The 17,301-nt window shown below is 38.5% G+C and overlaps 1 protein-coding gene across 3 annotated transcripts in view; it reads left to right on the top strand.

Annotated features, from left to right (window-relative positions):
• KCNIP4 (potassium voltage-gated channel interacting protein 4) overlaps nt 1-17,301 on the top strand; it is a 384,409-nt gene that overhangs the window by 199,292 nt on the left and 167,816 nt on the right. Inside the window, exon 1 of one of the 3 annotated variants that reach the window (XM_041475034.1) lies at nt 11,649-11,748. The exons of the other annotated variants lie outside the window; for them this stretch is intronic. Coding sequence (XP_041330968.1) covers nt 11,649-11,748 — 100 coding nt within the window. Of the gene's footprint in view, nt 1-11,648; nt 11,749-17,301 lie in introns of those variants that run through there. 3 annotated transcript variants of the gene reach the window in all.

The following is a 17,301-nucleotide window of genomic DNA, read 5'->3' as shown; positions in this document are numbered from 1 at the left end:
CACGCTGCTCATCTTCCCAGCTGGAGCTCCAACTGGTATCCTCCAGGTCAAGGACTAGAAACCCTCAGAAGGGATTTGCTTCCTTGTGGCAGGAGACATCAGGAGCAGGCAAGGCAATGTGGCTGGGCTGGGGAATTCCAGTCTGCTCTCCTGGAGTGGGGCTGATGGCAAGTTGGACCAGGGACACAAGCAGCTCTAACCTGAGAACCGCAGTCTCTCCAAGTGAGACAAAACCAATGAAAAGAGAACCCGAAAAGGAAAAGCATTGCCTTAGTCCTACAGCAAGAAACCAAGAGCCAAACAATATGGCCAGAGCGCTCTGCCCAAGCAAAGACCAAGAGCCCAGCAAGGTAAAAAGCTCATGACAGAGCTTCAAAGCTTAGCCTGCAGTACCACCCCACTCCCTTTACCAGCATCCTAAAGAGATTATAACAATTCTGAGCACACACAATGCAATGCACTGGCATTGGAATGCAATGGTATTTTGGGCTACCCATAACACCTTTCCTGTCTGCAGAACATCTTTAATTGTAGGCCTATCTCGAAAGTTTTCATACTTTGTTAATTATTTCTTAATATGACAAAATTTTTGTTCCTTTACTGTCCATTTATTTTTTTTTAAATGAGAAGCCTAATAGTGATGACTTTTGAAAGACACTAATATTAAGCAACTCTTAAGTACATTCATTAACATCTCATTGAGGAGAAAGATCAGCATTACTCTGACATCACAAACTTAATATTGTTAGAACAGACACATAAATATTTAGCTCATACTCCAAGACTCCACAGACTTTTATACCTATGATTCATGGCTTAGCAGTTATAGGGACTATAACATGGTTTTAAAAGTAATTCTGGGTTCTTTCTGAAGATTTCATCAAATATTTCTTTGGTATTTTTCCTCCATTTATCAGACAATTTATTTCATTATGTTTACAGAGGTTGGCAGATGGGTTAAATCTATTAAGCTAAAAAGCTACCTCCTGGGCTTTCTTGTTAGAAGTGTTTTATCCTGTGCTTTCTAGTCTTAACAAGCATGTTGTAAGGTCACCTAGAAAGGATACAATCTGGAAAGATATGTGGATCTATGAAAAAAACTTGTGCTGGAAGTTCAGTTTTTCCTGGAGTCAAAACCACCATATTGTACATCCCTATGTAGAAATGACAGAACTTTTAAAATAGGTCATGGTTGAAAGGCACAGAAAAGAGGTTTGCTAGGGTGTCAGGTCATGTATTGAGAATGATGCATGCCACTATAGTGGAGCATAGACAGTAGAACAGAATCCCAATACTGATTGGGTAGAGCATCACATGCACTTCATACCAATATGTTATTCACTGAGGAGTAAATGTATGTTTCTGTATTTTGATAAATTCAAAGAGGATGCTTTGTTTCACTGTACCAGTATTTCTGGTTCGACATATAGAAAAGATTACATGGATATTTCACTTTCACAATGAGATATGAGATGGGAAGAGGTGATTTAAATGGATACATGGTGACATGGATAAAGAACTGGTCTGAGATAACTAATTTGACACACAACTGGATTGTCAAAATATGGTGGTCTGTGGCTCAATTGCAAGATAGTCTCTAATGTAATAACAGATCAGAATAGAACCTGGAAGAAGCAAACTTTCTCCTTGTAATTTGATGTTCATGTTTCAAATTGCTAGTGCTGGGGACAAAGGACAGCAGCGAGAACTTTGTTCAAAAAGAAAGCTATGGAATTACACACACTGTCAGTGACTGGAAATGGCAACAGGACATAGTGCAAAGATACAAAAAACCAGAGAACATCAAGACAAATTATACTTAAATGAAAAGTTCTGCAAGCAATGAGATGAAAATACTGCTCTAAAACTAGAGATCTGAAATTTTTCCAGCAGTTAAATACAGTAAGTACACAGGCCATGTCAGGTAGATATTAAAACAGGCACCAAAAAGTCGTGGCTTTAGATTTGTAACATTTCTAGAGATAAAACCATGGGAAAAATCCTGAGCCTGGTTCTATTCCTGGGAGGTGGAATCTACGCAGTTGGATACTGTGGGGATCCTACTTTCCCTGAGGAAGCCGTGTAGCCTACATTGTGGAGCAGGTGGATTCCGGGAAAAAGAAACAAACCCATCTTACCATCTTTCTATGGTCTGCCTTCCTGATATGCAGCAAGACTAAAAAGAAGTTGTGGACTCTGCCTTCAACCATCAGTGTTGCTGCATAGCTGCATAGCATTTCTGTGGAAAAGTTCTCTACTGACAAGTACCTCTGTTCCCAAGGGTTTCCTTTGCCAAACCCTGCTGTTTGCTTTAAATACAGAGCTCAGGTTTTCTTTTCTGATGCAAAACACTGCAAAAAGATCAGAGGGATTGTTCTCAGAGGGAAGAACACCCAACCTGAAGTTACAAAGGAGGAGCATACAGATAATGCAAAGGGAATATAAGACCTATACCTCCAGCCACTACCATGTTGTATGTATATATTTCATTTCACAGTTCTCCTGTCCTCTGATATAAGAAGCTCTGATATTCATGGGTAAATCTAATCTACATTCTGCAATTAATTTCTATGTTGCAATCTTAGGATGTCATTTCAATTTTTCTGGTTCCCAGCTTGAGGAAAAGAAAGCATTTCAGAATCTCTTTTCTTTCTTCCATACTGCTCTTCCTTTACTGCCGTTTAGTTTTAGACTTTACTGGTTTTGCAGGTGGTATCAAAATATTTGTCTAGAAGTCTTTAAATGGTTTTGGTTTTAACCTGTCTAGAAAAATTTTAGCATTAGTACTTTTCTAGACAGTGAACACAGGCACAGTCTACTTGTGTCAATTTCATTTTTAAATCTTCGATGTAAAGGGAAGCAATTAATTTTGTTTGTGTGTTTTACTCTGCAGAATATTTTAATCACCTGACAACCTGTGGAAATTAATCCTTTCTCTGTCATGTAAACTGATACACAGCTGCATGAAAGATTTTTACTGGGCCATCATGCACCTCATGCATCCTCTGATGCCTGTCCTTAAGGTGCTCAGCCTTTCTGCTTGAGTAAGCCCTTTTATGTTTTCAAGAGATGAGGAGAAAACGTGGGCTCTTTTACTCATTGGGGATTGACCATCTATCAATAACCAATAAAAACTAATAAACTAATAAACTAATTAACTAATAAAATAACCAATGAGGTACTCAGAGAAAGCAAAATAAATAAATATCTAACTGTAGTGAAGCTCTGGATGTGTCCCACTTAGTTTTTGCTTGTTTTGACAAATGAGATGGGTTACATGTCGTATTTAATGTTATTTTATATTGCTGAACTCCCTGGAACATTCAAAGCTCTCTTCATTATATATTGCTAGTGAATATAAAAACATAGGAAATACTACCTGGCCTTTTATATAAATTATTTTAAGATATTAAAATGAAAGAGCAACAGTCCCTTGATGCATTTAAAATTAACATGTAAATAAATTTCAGTGTCTTGTTTGTTCTTTGTGTCTCCACTGGGTCTGTCTTTGCTCCAGAAGTTTTCACACCATTTTGGAAGGTTACCAGCTCACACATAAACACATTCACCTTACAGACTGAAGTAGAGAAGGCTTAAATCAGGACCTAATCTTTCCAGTGCAGCAAATACGAATTTAAATAAAAGTAGCTTTCAAACAGCACAGAGGACTAAAGAAACGAGGACTAAAGAACCAATAGAATTATGAATCTATAATAATACATATTTTTATATGCAAATATTTTTCTTTATAAAAAAAATATTCCCTGGAAACCAGAAAGTGCAATAATGAGGAAGGAAGTGGCGATACAGGCCTTTATACTGCATAAAGACAGGCAAGGGAGAAAAAATTTAAATAGCAAGAAGAATTCCCTGCCTATTAATTTAAGAATATTTCTGCTGAGTTTAGCAATATTTAAGTCCTGGTGCTCAATGCATAGAAATCTGTTCATTTAATTAAAAAATGTCAGTGCTTTATGTCTTTCTGGATTGCTGCACTAATATTCTTCAAATGTGTGCTGTAAAGACCACACAAGCAACTGATGTAGTTTGGACTGTCTGCTGAGAATGCTCACCCAACTGTGTGTTTCTGTGTAGCTGTTCACACAAAAAGGCCATCCAGCTATCCGTGTCATATGGTTTAAAACAATCATTAATAGTCATGGATACCAATGAGGTAAAGAATACTATTAAATATGTGGTTGGTATAGTTATTGTTAAGTGTTTTATTTACCATGAGAGAAATGTTGCAATCCCCCATGGTTCTTCAGGCACCCTAATGCACTCTTCATGAATCCCTGTAATAAGATGGCTTAGCATCACCCCCCTCCCAAACCAACACTCCCAGCAAAACTGAGACTGCACCTGAAACGAGCTTTGCTTAGGCACATGCATTTCTCTGTATCACCTTTATACATGGTAGAGATCTGCAGGAAATAAATTTAAAGACTGCCAAATTGTTAGGAAGAAGCTTGTTGGGCTCCTTCATAGTGCTCCAAGTAATAGGGCAGAATTGGAAACTGAGTGTCTGTCAGCTTGCATTGTTTATTTAATATATGATGGTTGGCTTTGTATAACCAGTCTGAAAAACAAACAGAACTTGTCACTCTTTTGTTCTGTCATTTGTCTTAATAAAAACTTCTGGGCAAAGTAGGAGCTTGCTCTTTGGACTAACAGCACTCTAGGGTTTAAGTTGGGCTGAAGGGTTCTATAGGCATCGGCTTCAGATTTCCTGAGCTTGTTGGTTCTGTCTTATTCTGTGGTTCTCTGGGTTTTTAAAAGCAGAACTATGAAAAATGCTGTCTTTCTCCAAACTCTCAAGTTGTTTTCCATGGGCATATGAGCTAGGCTTTCCTGGGACTTTTACTGTTCATTGGCATAGGTCTCCTGTTGTAAGCAGTAAGCTGCTAATGAACCAACAAGGGATTAGGAGGAAAAGCCTGGAGAACATCCACATGCTGCATCAGCTGAACTGGAGGAACTCTTTTGTCAGTCTCTTTATTTTAAGGCTATAGATAAATTTCCTAATCATATTTGTGATAAAGTCAACTTAATATAATGTTCACAGCTGAAGTCTGCAGGAAGTCTGACAGTTTTCCAATAATCTGTAGCAAAATAGGTAGCAAACCAAAGAATTTATTTCTAATTATTAATGTTATTTCTAATTATTTAAGATGTGTCTTCTCCCTTTGCAATCTGGATGAAAATTTTACCATATTTTCTCAAGAATTTCTCACCCCCTTTCCATAGCTGTGGTTTCAAAAATGTCAGCATCCACATGCAGTTATAATATTATTTCAGAATATTAAGGACTGTATTAAAGCCAGAAACATTTCTTATGAATAAGGTCTAATTTATAAATAAGTAAGGCTAAGGGTGGATTGACAGTTCAATATTCTCTAAAAGTCAACAGTGACTAGGTATGCCATAGTATGTTAAGACTGGCCTTGAAGGTGACAGCTGATATTTTGCATGTGATGAAGTGGATCCACTAGCAATGCAAAGGGAAGACTGAAATTGGTGAAGTGGTAAGTAAGAAAGACAAATTTTGTGGCAGTATCCTACGTGGATAAAGATGAGCAAGACAGCACTTGACAAAGACAGAAAAGAGGAGGTCACAACAGCTGAGGAGCAAACCCATGAAGCCTGCATGAAACATTTAGTTGCTGGGCAGGGAAGAAACACTGAATCTTTTTTCTGTAGTATGGAAAATTATCAGTTTGTTCCCTCAAGTGCAAACACTTGAAAAAAATTCCTTGTTAATAAAGAAGTAGCACAGACAAATCACAAGAAACAGTTGAACTGCAGCTGTGGAATTACAACAGCCAAGTGTTTTTCATCTTCAGTTTCCACAGACAGCTTTAAAATAGAGTTGTCTGACATTTTTAAGGCATGGAAAATTTCTGAAGTTTTTTTTTTTTATTTTTAATGAGGTTTAAACCCCTGTAGCAAAGATGGAGTTATCAGAATGGTATGTGAGGAGAAAATTTCTGTCTTCTAATGGCATTGTTCATGGTCACAGTGAGTGTTTTAGTTTCCAGAAATATAAACTACCAGATTCAGGGAGCCATATTTTCACGGCATGGAAAAGGATAAACTTGAAACATATTAAGGGCTCCAGAATACCCACATAATATTCAGAAGATTTTAAAGAATAAGTGATATATTAACAGATTTTTTTTTTCCTCCTGACATTTATAGCAACCCAAAACTGGAGTGATGTTATGTTATTATCCAGATCTTCTGGTATACTTTTCAGCTGGAACTACATCATGTAAAGATGTTTTCTCTTAGTCTTTGAAAAGCCTGCTTATGAGTAATTGCTGTGCATAATTTTTTCTATTTCAATCAGTTCTGCAAGAGAACAGGATTTATGTAGTACCATCTAACTATGGCACTGCACCCAGTGTGAAGAGACAGAAATTCTGCTTCATGACTACGTCATGCCCTGCCCTGCTCACACCAAGGGAGACAGTTTCCATGCCAGCCCCTGGAATTATTGCTGCCTGCTGCCATGGGTCTGGACTGCTGCTTTAGGGGCAGATCAGTAACTATGGCTTCCTGTGTGGGACAGGGAAGAAATCTTCTGACATGACATAAGCACCATCAAGACTCAACTGTGGCAGCTCCTTGCATTGTGACAGCTGAAAAACATTGGACACAGTTCAGGATGTAAACTTAAACAGAAGTTGTGAAAAGGTAGAAATAAGGCACTGTGATGTCAGAATGCTGTGATCTTTTTTTTACCTGTGTTTAATCTGGGAAAACTATGGAAATCATGCTGGCTTAATTCCTATAGGGAAAGTTGCAGTGTTGGCCCTTATCAGAGTTAACATTTAGAGTGGCAGAATACATCATAGCATTTGGTCACTTTTTTCAGATTCATTAAATAATTACTAAGAAAAAGAGTTGCATTAAAAGAGACAAGTTTGTACCTTATTTCTGGTTTTCTCAGTGATTTGATGAGCTGGAAGATTTACTAGGTTTTATTTATTTAATTTTAAAAAATAATGTCCTAGTTCATTCTCTTAATTTATATTTCTAGTAATAAATTTAAGAGTGAGAAAAAGAGAGACTGCAGTGTAATAACAGCTAGATGCTAAGATAATAAAGTATTTGAATTTATGATACATTAAGATTTTCTGGTCCATTTTCTTCTTTGGAAATAAAGAGTTTTCCCCTTTTAGGATTAAAAAACTAAGATCTTTTAAATACCTACATGGAATACATATTTTAATGATTCTACTGGATGCTGGAATATTTATTCAAAGCTGTTCTTATTAAAAATAGGCAAAAATATTATCAATCTTTATAATAAGTTGGAGGGACATTGTTTATAAAGCAATTATTAGATTGCTCTGGCTTTACATCATGATTTTACCATTAAAAGAAAGTATTATTTAAGTCCTGGTCAAAATCAAGAAATTGTGTCCTCTATTACAGGTTTTGTTCTCAGACTTGCTATGTGGCATGGGAGACCCACTGGAATTCCATTTCATTTTTCTCTTGCAGAGCATTGACTTCTGCTCCCAGCTCTGCCAATTAACTCTATCATTAACTTTCCCCCACTAATGATAGCCTTTCCCAAATCTGGTATTGCACATGTGCAGCCCCCACTGCTTTATCCAAGGCCATCAAGTTTATCTCTGATTACTAATCTTTTATGTTTTAAACAAAATCCAATGGATTTTGATTTCTGCAGGCCAGACTCCCATAAACTATTTTGAGAGGTGGTAAGGAATATTAGAGGTTAGTGACTGTCCTCCTGGAAGCCGTGATGAAAATCTGGGAGTGGCTTACCAGCATCCAAATGAACATAAGAGTAAGAAAATGAAGTGTAAAGAAGAAATATAACCATTACTGGGTCTCCATCTGTAGACCAACTCATCACTTTTCAGTTTAAATGGATTGGGTCTTTTTTTAACATTGACATTTCCTGATATATAACATTAAGCAATAGCAGTTAAGATTAATGGTATCAAGGATCTTAGTCATGCTAAAGTAAAGGGAGTCATTGTGTTGTGGTTTATAGCTCCATCACAAGATGAGAAGTGACCATTTAGATGTGTTTCTAGCTGAAAATATAACCAATGACTTCAATTTAATATATTTACTTTCACAGTAAAATATAATGCTGCAAAATGCTTTGATGAAAAGGAGACAGCATTTATAATACTTTAAGACTGAAACCTTTAATTTGCAGTTACACATAAGAAAAACAAGCCTTCATGCTCTTGTGTATAAAAAACCTATATAGCCTGTAATTTATGATTTAATATCTTTCCTCCCATTCCTATTTCCTGCATTCCTACTGGTACACTTTTGTAAAGCTTAATTCTACAATACATTAAGGCTTTTGTAGTTAGGCAAGATAAAAAAATAGGATGTCAATACTTTCAATTGTTAGCTTCATTCTTCCTGTCATATTTAGATATAACTGTATAGGTAAATGAAGATCCCTTTTTTTTTTTTTTTTTTTTTTTTTTTTTTTTTTTTTTTGTTTGTTCTTCAAGGAGAGCAAAAAAATAAAACAACACGCCACATCACTGTTTTTGGCAAGGTACTTGGAGAGAAGAATAATGTCTAGCAGTTTGTAACCCTACCTATCATTGAGCCAGGTCCATTTTTAAGCAGGTAAGAAGGTGAAGATGAGAGATAGATCTGTGCTGTTCTGTATTTCTACAGGAAAAATATTGTAAGATTTTATAAAAGCCTTTATTTTTTCTCAAAAGCGATGACTTAATGAGCAAAGGTATATTAAACTGCGTATTAGATTACCCACAGTCAAATCAAAAAGGAGGAAAAAAAGGCATTATCATGGCTGGTTCACAGCACTTGAGAAACAGAAGTTTAATCACAGCTTTCTTGCAAAAACCTTGCCTTCCCTGGAGATTATCATTCTTACTGTGCTTTGGCATCTACCTGTAAAATTGTAGCCATCATACTAATTCTTCATTTCTCTGCTGTTTCTTGGAAGAAAAGTCATAATTGGCCATAGGTTCAGTACACCTACACTTCTGGGACATAGTCTTCAGTTTGCTGATACCTGAGGAGGCAGATCCCTGACTCGTGTGTTTGTCTAGTCCCTGCCAGCCACGGGGTTCCAGTTTGCAGGGCAAGGGCAGCTGCCAGCTTTGCAACACTGCCACCACAAGCTCTGCTTTCCACTTTTTTGCTTTCAGCCCTAAGTGGAACTGTCACAAAAGTACCTTTAAAAAAGTCCTTTAAAAAGTGTTTTCATTTTTAAATTTTTGGCAGACCAATATTATCGAAAGCTATTAATTAAAAGGAGTGATCCTGCCAGGTGATGAAGTTGCACAAACCTAAACACAAGTTGTATCCACCTTTTGGGTAAAGGCATACAAGATTGCAGGTGTTGTGTTCCTGATGCAGATAAATTAGTCTATTTTAGTTTCACATTGAAGGAAAGCTGGAACTACTTTCCTTACAGCCATTGATAAGATGGCTTAGAGGCAGAAGACATTTAGCCTTGTTTGTAACAAAGATTGAATGAGAGAAAAAAAAAGAACATAAGGAGAAAGTTTGTAGCAAGTAAAAGCAAGGATTCCCAGGGAAAATCTGCCTGCAGAACTATTTAGGATAGAGTGTTGAAACACAGATTTTCTGACAGAAAAAGTTTAACCAGCTTCAGGGAGCCCAATCCTGAGTAAAACTCATAGAATAGTGACACATGAGCATTACAATGTAAGGCTTTATCTATCCACTGTACAAAAAAGGTACCTATAGTCTATCTGTTAGTGCCATTACTCTCAGTTCATTCCACTGTTTTCAGTAACGACAACACCCATTATAATGCAAGTATACCTGGGGGACTTAGAAGTTTCTGCCAGTTCTCACATAACACAATGAAATTTTTTTAATCTTATCTAAGGAAAGAAAGAACTGAGCCCTTGGCAGGAATTGATTTCAGCCATGAGGGGGACAGTGCTCTACCAGACAGGATTAAATTAGTTGCAATTGTTCCCCAGCTCACTTTTTGCTGCAATAGAGGTGCTGTATTTCTATTGTACATTTCTTATTAGATGCTAAATTTTTATGGATTTAAAGAGTAAATCCTTATCCGTGAATACACTGCATGTGACAATGCCAGTACTGCAGACTGTTGCAGATAGGCCAGTGGCTGTAAGTGGTATAAGATACCAGTTCAGTCCCGTGGCCAGCATTCCTGTGTTTCACTGTGAATTTTTTCCATGGAAAGGACTTTGTTTAGAAAATATTACTGAAGTGAGAAACAATTTAAAAAATGAGCTTGCTTGCTTCTCCTTTTTCTTGCCCCATCCCTGGAAATGCTCACAGCCAGGTTGGATGGGGCTTTGAACAATCTGGTCCGGTGGTAGGTGTTCCCTTGCTTGTGGTGAGGGGACTGGATGATCTTTAAGGTCCTTCCAAACCAAACCATTCTATGGTTCAGACTGATTCTTTATCTCTCTTTTCAATTTTTGTTTTGCAAATCAGCCCAAAGAATAAGCCTTAAAGATCTGAAACAGCTTTTCAATTTTTTTTTTTTTTTTTTTTTTTTTTTTGGCTCTAATTACAACTCTCCCCAACAAACCAAAAAAAAAAAAAAAAAAGGATTCCTAGCTTGCTGTTACATACGCAATGTTGTGTATTTCTTGCCATTTCTTGCCACATGCAACAGGTGGAATGTCATCCTGCCGAGGCAGCTGTTTCACCTGGAGGAACTAAGGGAGAACTTGGCAAGTGCCCCACCGACACATCTTCCGGCTGGAGCCAGCCGCAGCTGGGTGCGGTGATGGGATTCGTGCCCCCGCTGCCTGTCCCGCGCCTCCCAGGGGCAGCGCTGGCACCCCGAGCCTCTCCAGCGCCGGGGCAGCTCCGCGGGGCTGTGCCCGTGCCCGTGCCGGTGTCCGGGGCTGTGCCCGTGCCGGTGTCCGGGGCTGTGGCCGTGTCCGTGCCCGTGCCAGTGTCCGGGGCTGTGCCCGTGCCGGTGTCCGGGGCCGTGCCCGTGCAGGTGTCCGGGGCTGTGGCCGTGCCCGCGGCTGTGGCCGTGTCTGTGCCCCTGCCCGTGCCAGTGTCCGGGGCTGTGCCTGGGGCTGTGGCCGTGCCCGCGGCTGTGGCCGTGTCTGTGCCCCTGCCCGTGCCAGTGTCCGGGGCTGTGCCCGGGGCTGTGGCCGTGCCCGTGCCAGTGGTGCGAGGCTGTGTCCATGCCCGGGGCTGTGTCCGTGCCCGGGGCCGTGTCCATGCCCGTGCCCGTGCCCGGCGCGCTCCGCTCCCCGCGTTGCCGCGGCAACGGCTCCGCGCCCGCCGCTGGCTCCGCCGCCAGCCCGGGAGCGGCTCCCCCCGCCGGGACGAGCCGCCGGCAGCGCCGGCCTCTCCGGGGCCCTTTCCCGGGCGCTCCCGGGGTGTGTCCCGCCGGCCGGCCCCGCTGCCCGCATGGCTGTGCCGAGGCGGGCCGTGCCGAGCGGGGCAGTGCCGGCAGGCCGGAGCTGAGCCGCCCGCCTCTCCTGGCCTCCGCTGGGGCAGCCGGGATGTGCTCCCTGCCGCTCCCCTCCCACTCGCCCCCTTCCCTCGCAGGAGCCTTCCGCGCCTAGTTCAATGGCTTTGCAAAGAAAGCCGGGCAGAAGAACACTTTCCTCAGTGGCGGTGGTCAGACCATGACCTAACTCACCATGAACTTGGAAGGGCTTGAAATGATAGCGGTGTTGATCGTGATTGTGCTTTTTGTAAAAGTGTTGGAACAGTTTGGGCTGATTGAAGCAGGTTTAGAAGGTAAGGGAGTGCTTTTCAGTGGCTCGTCATTTTTCTGTTCTGGTTATTCTCTTGCAGCGAGGCAGGAGCACCTGTGAACTGATGTAAGGCGCTGCCCGAATCACCTCGAGAGCGACGTGCACATCAGTGGCTGTCTGTTGTGGATGTTGGTTGTGGTGGTTTAATTTTGTAGTAGAAATAAACCGGTGTCCAGGAAACTGCCAGTATAAACTTAGGGATTAAATTCTGAATCTCTTATTCCTGTTTTAAATCTGCGCATTTAAAGTAGTGGAGGTAAAGTAGATTTTAGTATGATTACAGGCAATCATATTGCCTTCAAACTGTCTTGTAATCTAAATTCTTTTGTAATGTATTCACGTTGGCATCATCTCTACTAGAATTGTTATAAGATCAAGGTACATCTTTTATAGTATTTAAAAACCTGTTGAATGTTTAATTTGCTGTTAACGTTTTAAACTGTGCTTGAGGAAGAACTACAATCCTCAGAATTCAAACTAAGCAACTTGAACATTCACTAAGGGCGATCATGTGCAAATTTTATTGTTTGATGCTTTGTTTTTCTTAGACAGATTCCCCTCCTCTATTAATAACAATGTTTCTTTATAAAACAGTAAGAACGAAAAACAACATTACTTATTTTACATGTGCTTTTTAGATGTGGAATAGTGGAATATTGATTATTATTACCTTATTTCTAAGAGAGCTGTTTTTCTTACCGTATGAAGAGTTATACTAAAAAAAAACTGCTTGCAGCATGGTCAAAAATGTAATGACAATCATTACAGCCTAGTGTTTTATTAGTTTACAGTCTAAAGTGGTCTGTTTCTCAACTGTTGAAAGAATATTGTATTCTCAAATCTTCCTGTAGGCTGGCATTTGAATACAGTGTACATACTTACACCTGTGTAAAGGAGAACTTTGTTGACTAATTGTGGTTTCGTAACAAAAATTATGTTTAAGCAAAATTTTCTCCTATGAAAACATCTAAAGTAGTCCTGTTTATTCACCCTTTCAAGAAATGCGGTCTTCCTTTCAAGTGATTTAAAATAAGTTCTCTGGTTCTCTCTCTGTTGCTGTCTTGCATGGACTTGCTAGAATCTTATTATAGAATCTTAAAGCCCTGCAGAGATCAAGTGCATTTTTATAAAGATTTTATGTTTGTGTTCGAGTACATTATATCCAGTTTAAATAACAACATAGACATTCTCTTAAATGTATGAAGTTTTGATTTTCTTTTTGTTCTGTGTTTAGTTATAAATAGAAATACCAATTAACACGGTAAATGCTATCATAAAAGTTATTTCCAGTATTAGAGGCTGCAAAGACTGTGGGGGGGGCAGGTGTGGGGGGGGGGGGGAAGAGATTTGGGGGGGAAGAGATCTATATTTACATTTTAGGTTGTTTGGCATGCTTGGGTGTGCTCTGTGGAGTCTGATTCCCACATCTGTTTGGGTTCCCTCATAACAAATGTAATTTGATTGTTGTCTCTACTTGTTGCTGTGGCTGGAGAAGCTGATAATGGAAAGACAATTCAAAATATAGTGAAGATGTCTGAAGGTGGTTGTATTATTTCTGTAAGAAAAATTTCTGTTTTGCCTGCCTCACTGGCCAAAAGTCTGGGAGTCTGTGTGTGAACAGAGTCTGAAAGTTTCTTCCTACCTAGTGCATGCCAGGTTCCCAGCATTCCAGCTAAGGAAACCACTGGAAGACATATATGCCCCTTTTCCTCTGTGATGTTCTACTTCTGTGAATGACATAAAAGGCATGTTACATGAGAATCAAGTAACAGATATAAATAATGGTGTGTGTTAATGGGCGTTAGCTAAATTTCACTGAAGATATTTTTCCTCTTAGTTCAGGAGCAGTGCAGATTTCTTCCCCATTTTTTTCCTTAGACTTGTGATTTAAAGATCTGACCTGATTACAATAGGAAAAAATGAAAGATTTTTACACTTTTACTAGAGAATTGAAAAACTTTTCAATATGTTAATAAGTATCAAGGCTATTAATTTCAACTCTTGAAGGGCAAGGGTATACATTGTAAAATTGTGCAAATGTAAGAGAAGTTTTTAAGTAGAATGTTAAAAAAACAAGTATAGTGAGGTTATCCATGTGCTTTTCTGGAAATCAGTGAGGATGTTGGTGTCAGCTTTCTGAAAGTGTTGGGTTTTATAAAGCCATTTGTAGTTTTCTGAGTTTGGGTAGGTTATATCCCTTCTTTCTTTTTTCACAGAGGTAAATATGTCCCAACAAAACCTTTTTTTTCCCCTCTTTCTTTTTGTTTTTTTTTTTTTTTTTTTCCAATGTAATAGTTTACACTATATGAAACACATCCTATATATATACCAGGAGATGAGAGTCAGTAATAATCTCTAACACAGTGATCTAATCCCAATACAGGATGCTAAAACTCATTCTGAAGCTTTAGTAGAGACTGATGTTTCAGAATTCCATTGCATCCCTATCACGGTAACAAAAGCCTGAAGATAACTTACATTGCACTGGATTGTCATGATTTTGAACTTTGTGAAATTTTGTGAATTTTGAAGAATCAGGTGCAATGATGTAAATCAAGAGCACTCTATTCACTGTCATAATAACTAGTGTAAGAAATATTTTGCTTCCTTCGGACTCTTCATTGCAAATTATGTTTATCATAATAATAGTATGCAATTATTTTCATTCTTTTTGGAAATAATAAAGTATTTTCAGGGTAAATATTTTATATACTGGCTTACAGTTCTGCTGCAGTCACTCAGATAACAGTATGCTTTCTGTGGTTTTGTCCAATTGCCTTCAACTGCTGAGTGATTCTGTTGTTGTAGGAGAAGTATTTTCAAGTAGATGTTTTTAATATTGTATGACAGCTCTAAAAGTGATAAGTAGCAGAATAGATTTAGTAGGTTGTGGGTTCCAGAGACTTTATCTCTCAGTTAAATATTATTTTATGATGCATTGCACTCACTTAGATTGCAGTATGCTTTCTGTGGTTTTGCGCCGTTACCTTTAACTGCTGAGTGGTTTGACTGTTGTTATAGAAGTATTTTCAAATAGTTGTTTTGAATATTGTATGACAGCTCCTAAAATGATGAGTAGCAGAATAGATTTATTCGCTCTCATGGGCTGAGGATTGCACAGGCTTTGTCCCTAGGTTAAATGTTCAACTCTTCATTAATTAGGTTGTGTTCTTCTTGATAAATTTTACTGCTTTTTTAAAACAGTAGTTTATTAGGTGTAAAGAGTAATGCATTGATACTTAATCAGGAAAGTTTGTTCCTAGATATAACTTAGTATCAATTTGAAATTATTTCTTCTTGTAAGGCAAGTTTTTCCTAAAGTCACTCATAAGTAGAATGAGATACAAGAACTGAGTAGCTATATATACAAGAGAGATTATTTTGAGATTATGCCATAGCCAGGATGTTGATTTATAGGATTTCAGTATATTTTTAGTACTTTTCTGAAAAGTACTTTGCAATCTTCATAGATAAGGATCATATGAACTTGAAGAAGAAATGGAAGAGATTTTCTTTGTGAATATCCTCCTTCTATGTCAGTTTCTCTGGGTAAAGTGTAAGTTAAAATGGCTTTGTCCTAAAGTTTCTTGGAAAACCTGAATTTCTTTTCAAAAACTAAATCACTTATTAATTAAATAAACTGAAAAATAGACCCTTCTTCATCAAGGTATGCATTGAAATCTACACCATTAGGAAGAAGGTTTAGAGAAGAAATCTGAATTAGATGACTGATCAAAAATATTTAAATAGGAGTACCTTGCTTTTTAGGAAAGGCTCTAACCACAGTTAGAACATCTAATAGAAAAAAATGGCAGGAAGTAGCCATATATATTGCTCTAAAATGTAGGTTCCATATCTCTATAATTGGTATCTACCTAAAATCCTTGTTTAGGAGTCCTGAGAGTGGCAGCAGTAGAACTTTGCAGCTAAAATTGTAATAATCAAGCTAAATTACTGAAACACTTGATTCCTCCAAAATATCAAAGCAGCTTCTAATCCCATTTTAGTAATCTTGGCTATTAACAACTTCCCATTCATCAGCTGAAAAAAGAGCAAAACCCCAGACACATAGGTAGTTGCTTGTGACAATTTTTGTCAAGGACAGTATGTGACTGGAAACAAAGTGGGAGTTACTAGTGGTTGCTCTGAAACTACAGCAGCCTCTGGAGCAGTTTTGCCATCTAGGCTATGATCTGCTGGGAATATCAGCGTTTCCACAGTGATGTTCCTCCTCATAGTGTTCTTCATGCATGGAAAAGGAGTATTACCTCAGAATCACAGAATGGTTGGGTTGGAAGGAGCCTCTGGAGATCATCTAGTCCAACCCCCTGCAAAAGCAGGTTCACATGGAGCAAGTTGCATAGGGTCACCTCCAGGCAAGCTTTGACCGCTTCCAGTGAAGGAGACTTCATGAACTCTCTGAGCAGCTTGTTGCAGTGCTCTGTCAAGATTTGCCTCGATATTAATTTCAGAAGATTCATAATGACTAGAATTTCATCCCACAAATAGCATGTAATAAACATTGGGGCTTTTATGCCATTTCTTTTTTTGTAAATCAGTCTGGATGTCAAGGAGAGTTATGCACAGAATTGTGAGGTATGGGAGCAAACATGGACCAATGTGGAATGATTAGGCAGAGCTGACAGTGGGTAAAAGACAAAAATATTATAGAAATTTTAATATTAATAATTTCAGGAGTTTCTTGGAAGTAATGTGTTCAATTAAATTTTCATAAATTACAAGATAATTGAATCAAAACAGTTGTTGGAACAACTCCTCATATGTGGATGAGTGAGCAGTAGATAGAAATCTTTAACACAGAACTCCAGTGAATTTTTTCTTGATTAAATATGTAGCTCAAACAGCACGAGGAAGTCATTTGTAGACAGCAGCATGTACTGTAGTTTGCTTGGAATTATGTGCATGTGAGCATCTGACCAGGTTGTGCATCCTGTATGACTGGTCAGCAAACCACTACTGGGCAGAATGAATAAGAGAAAAGCTCTTCACATTTTTTTTTCTTCCTCTTTTTCATAATACAAGCTTCAGCTTATGTATACAGTCTTAGAAAAATGAGAAATAGTCAGTTAAGAAAAGCAACTTGCTAGCCATGAGAATTTGTAATAGGTGCCTTCAGCTGTTAGATGTCCGCTTCGAGCATTCTGTCATCTCTGAGTCATCTTCTGAAGGCTTCTGGTCCATTGTTGCTGAAAAACCTGGTGTTCCCAGATCAGTGGCTGCTGAAGAGTGTTTTTTCTCAACACTGACTGTCACACTCAATAATAATGTGTGTGTCTAGTGCTTTACATCTACAGAGACCAAAGTAGATAAATAATGTAATTGAAAGGATGCCAAAGAAATAGATGGAGTCCTGCACTCTGAGTTATCAATACAATGCTTTTTTGCAAACTTAGTATTTTATAATAAACATTTAAAAAAAGTATCAGTTTGCTATGGGAGTTCTAAATGCATCAATTCATTTGGTTATTTCCCTTTTTTCAATATGTTCAATCTTACTTTCATATTTATAAGTAAT

This window comes from Pyrgilauda ruficollis, unplaced genomic scaffold (genome assembly GCF_017590135.1).
Source record: "Pyrgilauda ruficollis isolate IOZ18807 unplaced genomic scaffold, ASM1759013v1 scaffold1, whole genome shotgun sequence".
NCBI lineage: Eukaryota > Metazoa > Chordata > Aves > Passeriformes > Passeridae > Pyrgilauda > Pyrgilauda ruficollis.
This window is presented reverse-complemented; position numbering and strand designations above follow the sequence as displayed.